Source organism: Nesoenas mayeri, assembly GCF_963082525.1.
Source record: "Nesoenas mayeri genome assembly, chromosome: 1".
Classification (NCBI taxonomy): domain Eukaryota; kingdom Metazoa; phylum Chordata; class Aves; order Columbiformes; family Columbidae; genus Nesoenas; species Nesoenas mayeri.
The window spans coordinates 36,421,117-36,434,511 of NC_137541.1; the positions used below are offsets into that span (position 1 = coordinate 36,421,117).

Consider the following 13,395-nt stretch of genomic DNA (forward strand, 5'->3'; position numbering starts at 1 on the left):
AATCACTTTAGCATTCCACAAATGTGCTCTTTCTTAAGTTTGCTCTAGTACTGAGTATGTACTCTTCATTGAGATTAATGTATGCATAGAGGAGAGAATTTAGGGTGGAAACCAGTTTCTCGTGGGTTGTCTGGAGTGTTTAGTGACTTGCACTTAAAATTTCTGATACATCTTCCCAACCCTTCCCACTTCCCCCTCCTGCCTCACTGAGTTAGGCCTATGAAACACCACCCGAGTTTCTTCTGTCCAAATTTCTGATCTGTGTATGGAACTGGGGACTTAAAATGCAGTAATATTTTCTTGCTGATAGTGGTGTTCTGAAGTTTGTTCTGTTTCTTGATGTCACTGCATTGATTCTTCTTTGGACTAATTTACTAGTTCCTTCATCTGTTGCACGCAGTTATTTTCACAGTGTTGTCTTATAGAAAAAGTGCCCTTCCATGCTTGCTTCATACACACAGGCAGGTTGCACATTCTTCCTTTTGAAACAAACTGTCTGTACTGTAGGTCTCTGGGTTTTCTGTGGGTGAGTTTGTTGTAGGTTTTGTGTGTTTGTTTTTCCTGAGTCTTGTTGTGGATGCTGGTGATACTTGGGAAACAGGAGACCTGAAAGAAAGCAAACAAGGCTCTTTGTTAATATTTGCAAGTGTTAGTCTGAGGTATCAACTCTGTTTGAAATGGGTGCTTCAGTAGGGTAGATTCTAGCTGACAGCAGTATTCATGGAGTGAATGTGGCAATAAAGTAGTGAAAACTTCCTCTAAAGTCAGCTCTGATGTCTCGGCAGCTGTTTCAGTTCTGAAATTGGTTTTTTTAAAGTTTTTTTTTGCTTAGAAAAGGTGACATTCTTAAGAACTGGCTTACAGCCAACTATTGTTTCAGTTTGGCAGTGCTGGGATAGCTACAGGCACTACACAGGTTAAAATATTTTACTTTAATCTTTTAAGCGCAAAACTTGTGATTTGTAGGTTTTCAATCATTAATACCAGTACTAGAATGAAACTACTATTTTTTCCGTAGCAAAACTGAATAATCTAGTGAGAAGTTCTCTCAAATCACTAGTCTCTATTCTTAAATATGGACCAAATTGACATGACTGTCAAGAGCATCTTTAAACATTCAGGTCTCTTCTAAACAGTATTTAAATAGGCAGGAATAGATTTGAGTGTTTCTAGAAGAGGTGATACAGCTAAAATATGGAGAGGTTTTTTTTTTTAAGAAGCAGTGAAGACCTCTAAAGAGAAATTCTGGTATTTCCCACCCTTTTACCTAAAATAATGAAGACTGCTATTTTCAGGGCTGATAGAAAATGTAACCGAACTGAAATGTCTATCACAAATATGATAGTTTTAGTTCTTTTAGAGGAGGGTTTTGTGGTTTTTTTATTTGTTTTTTGTTTTGTTTTTTATTAAATGATTATGAAATAGTTTGGCTATATCATTTACTTCTATATCACCTATTCACAAACAGAATGAATTCAAGTGATATTGGGGAAAAACTGTCAATAAAAGCTCTCTAAACTGTGGCAATTAAAAAAAAAACTGACTGGAAAGATTCAGCTGGTTTTGAAATTCTTGTGGCAGATTGTGCTGCTGTTCAAAATTGGCATGGCCCGGGACTATTCAAACTGTAATGGTGTACTGATTTAGAAATAGAAAAACTTTTTCCAAAGCACACAAAGATCTGTAGTGAAGGGCTTAAACAGCTTGATCTATGACTTGTGGTCTTAATATCAAAGCACAGAGATTTAGCCTACTGATTGAAAGTGGTTTCTTCCTGAATTAGTGAAATCTGGAGGTGGAGGCCATGCAAAACTGTTCATTGGTTTTGAGCATTGTGTAATTACAGTGAGGACAGTAAAGGCAGGATTATTTTATTGAAGCTGTTTGAAAGGTGGAGTTCTGGAAGAACTTATTTCCTGTAGTAACTTGTTTGGGGAGCTTTAAGAGACAATGTTTTAAAATTGTCCTTGACGTGTGCAGGATGTCACTGAGTGGAATTAGTACTTGATCTCAAACTTATTGATAAAAGTTACATATGTTAGTTGATGTTGAAAGTACTTGGATTGTAAAATTATTGAGAACTTGTTTCCAAGGTCATGTAGAAAAAGCCTGAGCTAAAGGCCCATTTTGGATAGCAGTCCTTCTAGTATTGTTGCTTCCTCTGTTAGCAATAGATTATCCAACTAATGGTGTGTTCTGTGGGAGTTGTTTTTTTGTGTGTGTTCGGTGTGGTGTGTCGGGTTTTTTAAAAAAAATAAAAAATAATGGAAAGCATTAGGTTGTCCACTTACTGAACACACCTTTACAGGACAAATTTTGGAAAAAATACTGCTGCCGTTTTGGGATTAGTCTGCTTGTGACGTGGTGGGTGGGGAGGAGAAAAGTACTTTGCTGTTTGCAGGGAGGAACATTCTTTCTTCTGCAGAAGTCACTAGCTTGGAAGCGTGTGGTGCAGCATGCAGTCTCTGAATCCTTGTGTGGATGGTATTTGGCACTTGGTATCATCACATTGAGAAATGAAAAGCTTACAGGGTAATTGAGATCATTCCTGTTTCTGCAGCTATGGCTCCTTAAGGTTCTATTGAAAGTTACTGTTTTGGTTGTAAAATCAGATGTTCTGTACATTCAGAAACAAATTATGGCATTACAATAATTCTGTAAAAAATGTTAGTTTAATATGCAGTAATAGTCAAGAAGGAAACGGTAGGATTTTCTATTTTTTAGGAAGGGAATTGAGAACAAATTATATTTCAGAGGATATATTTGAGAATGTCAGTATGGCACTTATAATTCCTGGTGTTCCTTTATGTGTCCAACTCTGATCCCTAGCCTCAGAAAGGACATAGCAGAGCTGCAAAAAGGTTCGGAGTGTATAAAATGATCAAAAGCACAGTATTGCTTTCATAGCAAGGAGGAATAGGACTCTTAAGTGCGAAGGAGTGAGGACCGAGGGAAATACTGAGGAATGAAGTAAAGGCATGAGTATTATGGAGAGAGTGAGTAGGGTCTGATTACTCACTGTCTCCTCTAATACAAGGAGGAGTTTCTCAAGTTAACAAGTGGCAAGCTCAGAGTAAGCAGAGAAACTGGTTTTTCACACATGCGCGTTTAAGTTGTGGAAGTCTTTGTGACCATAAGTTGCTGAAGCTAAAAGCTTGCTTGGGGTTAATATGAGGCTAGACAAATTGGTAGGGGAAAAAATACATTGGAGATGATCATTTAGGAAAAGAAGTAGCCAAAGTAGCCAGCCACTTATGTCACAGAAAGCTTCTGGGAGAATTTTCTGTTGAAGTAGCTGCATATACTTCACATTTTTCTGCTCTGACACTCATTTTTGCCACTGTTCTCTTGATTTCTTCCCTCCAGTTAGAGACAGGTGTCTCTGAAAAGAGTAAAACTTGCTACTGCTGGAGGTAGGATTCTGGGCTAGTTGAATCCCTGGCTTGTCTCAGTGTGACTGCTTCTTCGTACTACAATTTTGATGTTATCTGTTGAAGTGCACTGAATACTGAAACTGCAGGAATGATAACACTGTTCAGGACAAGGCATGATGGCATCTAGGAGATAGCTGTAGTGGAAGGATTAGCTACTTTTTGGCATCCTAATTCAGTGACCAGAAGGTACCAGAAGCCTAGATTTTTGTACCATGTTTGTGATGGAGTTAGGTTATGCCCTAAACAAAGGTATTTTTATTTGTTCATGTCTTCTTACCAGGTATGACACCCTTGAAGATAGGTCAGTCTTTGGAACTTGTCCCATTAAGGCTCTATAAAAGCTGACTTGTGCGTTCATGAACATCTGCAATTAGGCTGCAACTTCATGTCTGTTAAAGCATGTTTTGGAAAAGAGGAGGTCCTGTGCTCCCTGTTTGTCTTACTGAAGAAAACGTGACCCTTGTAAATATTGTGTCTGTCTGCAATTGTTACCAATGTATTAGGGAGGAAAATGGAGGCTGAAGTGGTGAGTGGTTTTATTGTTGCTTTAAAGATGAAAGCTTCTGTATTTTAGTGAAAATTAACCTTGTATATTGACACTGACTGCACTTGTTTTCCTAAAATTGAGCGTATCTGTGATGACGTGGTATGCGCATTTGTGTTGACAGCTTTGGCTGGAATGCTTTGGAGCTGTGCGGTGACCCTTAGCTTTGTGTTGGTAACTTTTTGTTATTTGAGACTGACCAGTTCTGCCATTGTGAGGAATACTAGTAGTCTGTAAGTCATCGTTTACAGCTTGTCCTAATAGTAATATGTGTAAATTAGTTCTTTCTAAGGGTCATTAGTAGTTGTTTCAGTTAATCAGAACACCATTTGTATGTTGCTTTGATTTCTTTTGCAGGTTTTTGGTGATCTTATTGTCTTGTTCTTGATTAACTAGCATTTAAATAAGATCACTTCTTAAAAAAAAAAATCTTAAGAATAACATATGTCTTCCTGTTCTGAAGTCAGATTTCATGTGAAGATGATGTCCCTTAGTGTGGTTACTTTTTGTTTCCTTCCATGTCTGGCCAAAGAGTACTCCTAGACCTTGCCAGGAATAAAGCTCTTCTCACAAGGCACCAAACTTTCAAGCAGAATGTTTAGCTATTACAGTGTTTTGGGAGAGCTGGTATGTTTCCCTTTGTCAAATTTTTAAGGCTTTTCTTCTGTGAAAATGCTCTTGCTCTTTTATCCTGCAACTAGTATTGCCATGTGGCCAGGTAAAGCCACCATGCTGCTGTCTGGGGAGTTCTGCTGGATAACAAGATTGCCATGTTCCGGTAGTTTGTTGTATCCCTCATTTTTTGAGGGCAATGGAAGTGGTTGGCTAACTTGGAGAGAAGAACCCCTAGGACAACAGTCAGGAGATTCCCGTTTTAGAAAATTATCCTGTAATTTTTAGCTTTGTAGTGTAAGTAGATGAGAATTTTTCTTTGAAGCTCATAAAAATGTGAGCTTGATGGGTAGACCGCTTTCAAGGCTGGTGATTGTTGCTGTCTTGAACCATTTTTGAGGAGGAGACTTGAAAGTATGATATTGTCACATAGGAAACTCTTCTATTAGTAATTATTAAATTAATGCTTAGTTTGGTAGAAGAAGAACTTGTTAGTCTCCAAACTATACTGATACATTTTAAGAACTGTCAGGAAACTTTTGAACTAATAATGTTATAATGTTGATGCAGTATATTGAAATACTTTAGACATGTTGGCATAGAAGAGAACTTTACATCTGTGGCTGGAGCAAGTAGGAGGATTTGGTAAGAGCTTAGATCCTGGACAAAAGAAAGAAGGGTGGATTCAAAACAGGAATTACTGAAATAGTTAAGGAGTGGCCTTATTAACTGGAGTTAATGGAGGTTATGTAGTAAGTAGATGCAGATTGATTAAGAGTTGTTAATTGCATATGCAGGTGATAAATTGCTGTAGTTGCATTTAGCTTAGTTGCCTCTTAAGATGTCAGGCATCTTGAACTATATTAACATCTTACATAAAAAGTATCTCACTTATTGGTTAACTTGCCATAAAATCACTAACTTCAGAGGGATTTCATGGAAATCCTGTAATGGTAGTTAATGAATTACAAGGATTAAGTTTTTATGATAGATAATTTTGGAGAGAGAGAGTCCATCTTTTCTGTTGTTTGTTGCTGTAACTACTACAAATTTGAGCCATGGTATAAAAAAAAGATATAAAGGTGCTAGAGAGTGCCAGAAAAGGGCTGCAAAGTTGGTGGAGGGTTTGGAGAGGAAGCTGTATGAGAAGCAGCTAAAGTCACTTGGTTTGTTCAACTTGGAAAAGAGGAGACTAAGAAGAGACTGCATCATGGTCTACAGCTGCCTCACAAGGGGAGGAGGAACGGCAAGAAGGCGCTGAACTCTTTAGTGACTGATGACAGAACCCAAGGGAATGGCAGGAAGATGTGCTGGGGGAGGTTTAGGTTGGACGTGAGGAAAAGGTTCTTCACCCAGAAGGTGGTGGAGCACTGGAACAGGCTCCCCAGGGAGGTGTCGCAGCCCCAAGCCTGAGAGTGTTCAAAAAGAGACTGGACAATGCCCTCAGACACATGGTGTGAACTGTGGGGTTGTCATATGCAGGGACAGGAGTTGGACTCTATGATCCTTGTGGGTCTCTTCCAACTCGGGACATTCTATGATTCTGTGATAAGGAGAGGCAAACATCTGTATTGCTTTGTAAATTCAGTGTTTTAATTTATCCAAATACGAAGTGGCTCACGTGTGAGATTGACTTTACACTGGGATTGTGATGAGCGGCATGTCTGAGTGTAATAACCCTGTTGCTTTCACTCAATTGCTGTACTGTCCTAGTGTATGTAGAATCGCAGAAGACAGTTTTCAGTTTGCATCTTCGTTGGCATGAAGTATTGCATATGTACGTATTCATGGCTTTCATTAGCACTAAAATGTATGTTTGTCAAGTATACTGAAATCTATACACTTGTGTCTCATGCCCCCCGTTTCCCTACCCCCTCCAATCTAAAACCACATAATCAAGATTTCATGTATGCTCAATAAGATTGACCTTGGGAAGAGCCCCCTAATTACATAATTATCCTGTCTGGATAACTAATGATCAAACTGGAAGGTCTGCAGTCATCTAGAGCCTTGGCAGTGTTTCTCTAATCCTATTTTAGGCTATTCAGATTAAAAGTTTAGTGTACTGGGAATGTTCTGCTAAGTTAATAAATGAAATACAGAAAAGCTTTTTAAAGTCGATAATCTAGTAGGCAGTGTCTGAGAATGTGCACCTGTAGAACGAAATCATAAAGTGGCATAGGGTTTGGTTTACAAGGGCGCTTGAACATCATCTGCTTCTATCAGTTTTAATTGATCTGATATCTGAGTGAAGTATTCAGGTGTCTGTGAAAACCAGTCCCTGTGTTTCGGTGGTTTTGGTTTTTGTGTGTGTGGTGGGATTTTTTTTTTTTAATTTTTATTAATTTGTGGTGTCAGAAGAAGCTGGCACATGGACATGGTTTCAGAGTCAAGCTTTCTTCACTCAGAGCATTTTCATTGCCGTATCTGGCTGCTGCCAGCAGTGCTGTGAAAGTTTATGCAGGTAATAAAAATTACATTGTTTTACAAATAATTATTTTCTTGTTTTATGTGTATATATATATATCTATATATATCTATATATTTTTCCAGTTACTTGTCCAAATGCTATTACACTTGGCAAAGGTTAGGGAACCCTTGGTTTATAAGCTGGTCCCTAGTTTCTTTTGTATCCTTCATTTGTCCTAAATGAGAAATCTGGGCCATGAATGTGATCTCTTGTGTCCACCTTTATTTCTCTTTTTTTTTGTTTTTTCCCCCATTTATGACTAAATTAACTGTTCAGCTTAATAATCATGGTTATGGTTCAGGAGTCAAGGTAAGTGTAAAACAGTTGACTGTTGGGGAGGCATGTTGTGTGAATATTTTTACCTATGGGAGTGCCTTAAAAGAAAATCAAATTGGTGAGCACTATCAGAGGCTGTTACTGAGTTACCTTCAGATGCAAGCAGAAATGCTGTGTAAATGGCTGCAATATCTGAGGTGGTGGACTGGGTGTAATTATATAATGTAAATGAATATACATATTTTGGTCACTGTTTAAGATGGTACTTGTCTTCTACTGTACCTTGGTATAGAAAGTTGAACTGCAGGATTTCAAAATGCACAAAATTCTTTGCAGACTGAGATTTATTCCACATTCTCTATGCACAGACACCAGACCTAGAAGTAGTGGAAAGTGCTCTTTTTTGTTCGGAAGAACTCTACTTTTGGTAGAGCTGTATATGGAACAGTGTACCTCTTCAAGTGGGTACCTGTTCTTGGGGTGCTTTCAGCATCAGTGTAATAACATTAACAACCTAGACCTTCAATTTTGTGTCAGGTTTCCTAGGATACTTTTAAAAAATTATTTTTGTGTTTGTGCTTCGTGAACTATGATCAGTAGCACCTTCATTTTCTGTTTGAATAGCAGGTAGAACTGCTGATTTCTGTATAAACTCAAACTGTGTTTGTTGCTTAGAAAGGCAAGGCAATATACTTTAATGGCAATAGCATCATGCCTTGGTAACTTTTTAGTTACCGGCTGGTCAGTCTGAAAGTGGAAGCATACCACAAATTACTTGTCTGATTTCAGCTTCTTTTTATTGAAGAACATGTTTTTGTAACAAAGAGGAATATAACAGATAACCTTATGCTTTCAGGAGATGTGGAAAGTCTTTTACCAGTCTTTCTTTTCTAAATAATTTAATCATGCTGCACTTTTCACCTGGACTTTCAATGTGTCATCTCTCTTGTCAAAACAGAAAATACTGATGACTTATACAACTTTGTGGTATGGATTATTGCTAAGTAAGAAAGTAGTTCTACTTTTTTTTTCTTTTTTTTTTTTTAAAACTAGATAGTAAAACCTTTATTATTTCAACGCAACCGAGTCATTAAAGCAGGAGTGGCAAATGACAAACATGGTTTTGTGAAATTTGCAAGCATACAGGATTCTGGTTTAATGTAAATGCTAGTATAATGTAGTATCTAATGTGGAGTTAAGTCAAAGGTTGATAGTTGTCTAATTGCCATTTGTCATATTACAGACTCATTTGTTTTTATCTAAAGATTACAGTCTTGTCATAAAGCTACAGTGTTGGTATACCTTTGTAATATTTTCAGACTCTATGGGAATAATTTTTTTTTCTATTTTTTTGACAGTCAAGAATCCCTTCAGTGAAGAACTACCAAAAATAGAAGTAAGTAAAACCACTTAAAATAGAGAGTTTTTTTTATTTAGTCTGTCAAATGATTATATAAAAACAATTTAAATGTGTTCAGAAGGATGCAGTTTCAGAATGTTGTGCATGAGACGAATGCTCTTCTTGTGACTTTAATGTTTTAATTTTTTTTCCATCTCAGGCAATATAACTAGGATTACATGATTTGGTTGTGGCACGTTGGTTGCCTGAAAAAAGTTACCTTATTTGTGTTTTAGAGCTATGGGAAAAACAGTGGTAGTGTAAGTTTGGAGGCTAGATTTGTCAGTTTCTCTTTTTAATTGTTACCATTTGGCTTCTTAACCTTGAAAGGGCAGCTGATAAGAGATGATTCACTTGAAACTCCAGGGTCTTAGTGCCATAGAAAAGCAATTGTTAACCTCCTTGAGGAAATGAATTTAAAAGTTTGTCTTTTTAATTTTTACTCTGTTCTGTAACTTGCTTCTGTATTCAGTCTTTCAACTGGAATATTTGGATAACCATTTTTGAGATATTACCTTTGAAGGTATTTCTATTATTCTTAGTTCTGCAACATGTATTTTGGTGTTTCTCTTCTGGCCTTCAGTCTTTTTGCTTGGACTGTAAACACAGTGTTCTGCTTTTGCTAGGCATATATAAGCAAGTATTGCAAGATAATTATGTGAGATTTCTTTTTGGTCTAGGATTGAGCCCTCCAAAAGTGAATGATTGTGTATGTTAAGTAGGTAGACTTGGCTAGTTACTTGGGAAGAAAATGTTTCTGAATCTTTTGAACAAATAAAATTTTGTGAGGTAAATTATGAGGATTCTTTCAGAATGACTTTAGTGCAGAGAGAATGTGTCTTGTGCACTTGACAGCTTGAGAACCATTTTAATGTTACTTTCTTCTATGTTTCTTGTGTATTGTTCCATAGTAATCCTGCTCCATGATTGATTGCTTGTTGGCTACGAAGGTTATACTGTTCAGTTCCTTCCTTTATGTCATCTGACCATTAATTTAAGAAAAGAGAGCTTGGTCGCAAACATGTTTCATGTGTCTGTCTCAGTGTAGCTATTAGTGAAGTCATGGGTGTACTTCAGGCAAATAAATGGAACTTGGAGTACTGCTGTTTGTGTGCATAGAGGACTGATTTTCCTCTTCTGCCATGCCCAGTATTTTCCAGCTAGGAAATGAGTTCATAAAATTGGTTACTTTCCTAGAGAGTACCAACTATAGCAATTCAATCTCGCTTGGGGTTTTATAGGACCAGAATAGGGAGAGGTGATGCTGGTAATTGTTGAGACTGTCTATGGGAATAAATTTGTCAAATGTTTGATCAATGAAAGAAGTATTCTACTTTTTGGTAGCAGTTTTCTTACAGAAAGAAAAATGTAGCATTCAAATTTTAAAATTCTGTCAGATAGTGCTGGTGTATCAAGGAATTAAAGTATATTTTTTTTCAGTGTGAGTGTAATTAGCAAATGCACAAACTGGAAAATAACTTTCCTTGCATATTTTCTGAATATGCTTTGGTCTTACCTCAGCCATTTGACTCTGCCCCAGGAGTCAGAGCCAACTTAAAAAAAACCACCTAAACATGTTCTAGAATGGCCTTTTGTACTAGGTGTATATAATTTCAGGTTCCTCCTCTTCATATTTTAAATAATTCATTATAATATAAAATGTTTCTGAATTTGTTCAATATCTTGATAGTTTAACTCCCCTATAAGTAACAGTTACATGGCATTTCATATTCATGCTTGTTTAGGGAATTAGGGCTTTTTATACTAGTAGCATATGCAGGAACTATCAGCAAGATTGTTGTCCACAGCTTTCTGTTCTATTTTGTTTTTTAATTAGTTTACTGTAGTTTGAAGATAGACAGCAAAAAATCTTATTTTTCTGTGAATTTTATGTGGGAATATGACCAGATGGTTCTTTAGTGTGGCTTGTATGGAGTGTCACTGCACATTTATTAAGAATAAAAGTGTTTTATTTTTTACATAGTGAATATGTAAAAAAACCCACCCACCAAACTTCTTTTGGGTCATTGTACTGTTCTCTTAGCAACATTAAAATGACTTTTTGAGCTTTTAGTTTTAACTGGCAGATCCATCAGAGTCCAGGCTGCAATCTAGTTTATTTTCAATCAAGATCTGAAAAATCAATAGTGTGAATACTTTGTTTCAAAACCTATTGCTTGCATCCTTGTTGGTGTGTGAAGCACTACAGTTTTCCTCCTGTATGTGAAAACCTTTTATTTTTGTTTTCATAGTATATAAAGATCTTTTTGCTAAATGGAAGAAAATAAATCTCTACTAATGTTTGTTTTAACATTAATGTGTTTTTCTAATTTTAGGAAGATGAAATAAGTCTCATGATGAACAGCCTATATGCACTTCATGATAAATTGGCACAAGTAGCAGGTAACACTTGAAAAATATTGTGACTAAGAGTGTTATGGCAACAGCTACAAAGAAGTCTATGCTCAGATAGCGATTTGCAGCAACTGATATATGCCAAGGCCCTGACAGCCGTTTAGAGTTCTGTTTTGGGAAACTAGAAATCCCATTTCTAGTTCACTTACACTGCCTTTTTCACCAGTGTAGTACCTTTTGTTGCAGTATTTTTTGTTAAACAGGATAGACTGTTGAATATTTTGATCCTGTATGTTTTTTTATGTAATGTCTTAATTCTTTATTAGTATGATTTCATTAAATTTTTAAAATATACCATATATGGAGAGGAATATGTATATTTCTTTTAAAGGTAGTTATTTCACTGTAGTGGAAATATGTCTGAAAAACAATATTTTACAACAATTAGAAAATACTTACTAATACAAAGAACAGTAGCAGTTGAACAAGATTGCCTTGTTAGACAAAATAGTTCAACCTAACCATACTAATTATATTGTAATGAAAAGTGCTGTGTATAGTAACATGTCAGAGATTATGTTTAGTATTAGTAGGAGTTATTGAATATTCAAAGTAAAAAATACAGTTCTTTTGCCTGAAGTCATAATTAACACAGCTTTAAACTGCATAGATATTTACACATTGTAATCAGGAAATGGCAAAGTTAAGACTGTGTTTATAACTTTGTCATCTCACGAGTGTGAGTTACAGCAGAACCTATTTCATGGCTATTAAGCCATTTATTTATCATCCCTGCTAATTGAGTCCATAATGCGTTTAGGAGGCAGTGCCTCAGTTTTTAAGCTTTACTGTTCTTTGTGCCAACTGTTTGTTTTGCAACAGCAAGTTTCATCAAGAAGGCTTTTCCACACTTCTCAAACATTAAAAAAATGTGGAAACCACTCTGTGTAAGATAGGAGGCTGACAATTTAATATCAGGTCTCTATAGGAAATGTGAGAAATTTGAGCAGCTTTGTAATACCTTCAAATTTCAAGAGTCATCTTCCTGCAGAAGCTTTTTGTTTCCAGAGAATTTACACTATCCACAGTGCATGAAATAGCTGTTTGGACAAAACCCACAGATTTCTTCTTGTTTACATTAATCTTTAACCCAAAAAATAGTGAAAGAATTATGTTTAGCCTGAGTGCGTGCAAAGTAATAGTTGGCTTTAGTCTTCATTTTGTTGCTTTCTCACTGTGAATGCCTTGCAGTGTAGATCTTTCACAGGTCAGCTACATCTTGCTACATTTTTATCTATTTCAAAACTATTTCATACTTAATAGATAATTCTGTACTATAGATCATTGGAAGCAAAAGATTTTTGTTGTTGTTTTTTCCATGTGGGATAGCCAAACTGCGGTGTGTAGGAATGTCTTACAAGAACCATAGCTGTGCGTAGTAGAGCACTGCCTTTTGTGAAGTGGAAGTAATGGGTTTCTGCTACTTCTCTTCCTCTATTTGAAAATAAAATATAAGTTTGCTCTTCCCTCAGTGTGTCATTTGGTCCATTGTGGCCGTACAGTAAACAATGTACTTGCCTGGATAAAAAAGGTTTGGCTGTGAAAGAAAGGGAATTTTCTTTGTTAGCTGAGGCTTACTTCTGTGCATGTACACTTACAAGAATGTTTATCTGTCTGCCTTATGAGAGAAATTTGTGTGCTTCAAGATGACTGCTTTCTTCTTCAGGTGCGTTAATCTCTATTAGTCTGTTCCTGGCCAGGAAAATCTTCAGTACTTACTTTCAAAAAATACAGCTATACTTTCTGGTTAGGTGATCCCCAAACTGAAGCTGAGTTCTGAAATTACCTGGTTGCTCAGCAGAATAGCTTTTGTGCAGTCTGAAGAATGACCTAATTCCTCTGTACTTAAAAATTATCCTTGATGCCTGGTTTCTTAAGGTATGAGAAGAACAAGTCTAACATCCATTTTTGAACACCATATTGATGTAGACCTGGCACAATGTCTGGAAGCTGTTTAAGTCATAGAACACAGAAGGCTGCTAGAGGATGTAGGGTTTAAGAGTGTCGATCTTGTACATAGTGCACCACTTCAAAAGGAATATAGTTTTAATGAAAGTGGCGCTTTTCAGGTCTCTCTGTCACATACTTGGAAAAGTTTCTCTTATTTCAGACTTGACTATGAATAATTTGTTCATGTTAAAAATATTAATATTAAAAAGCCAGGCTGGAAACATGCAGGAGGCTGTTCGATTAAGCTTTATTCAACATCGTGACTACCATGTAGATGGTCACTTCAGAATTTGGT

General features: G+C 36.5%; 1 protein-coding gene across 1 annotated transcript in view; it reads left to right on the forward strand.

Annotated features, from left to right (window-relative positions):
* Window positions 1-13,395, forward strand: part of LEMD3 (LEM domain containing 3) — a gene marked incomplete at its 5' end in the record, with an annotated part of 48,121 nt that overhangs the window by 13,661 nt on the left and 21,065 nt on the right. The window contains 2 exons of the mRNA XM_080348128.1: window positions 8,695-8,732; window positions 11,072-11,138. Coding sequence (XP_080204254.1) covers window positions 8,695-8,732; window positions 11,072-11,138 — 105 coding nt within the window. The remainder of the gene's footprint in view (window positions 1-8,694; window positions 8,733-11,071; window positions 11,139-13,395) is intronic.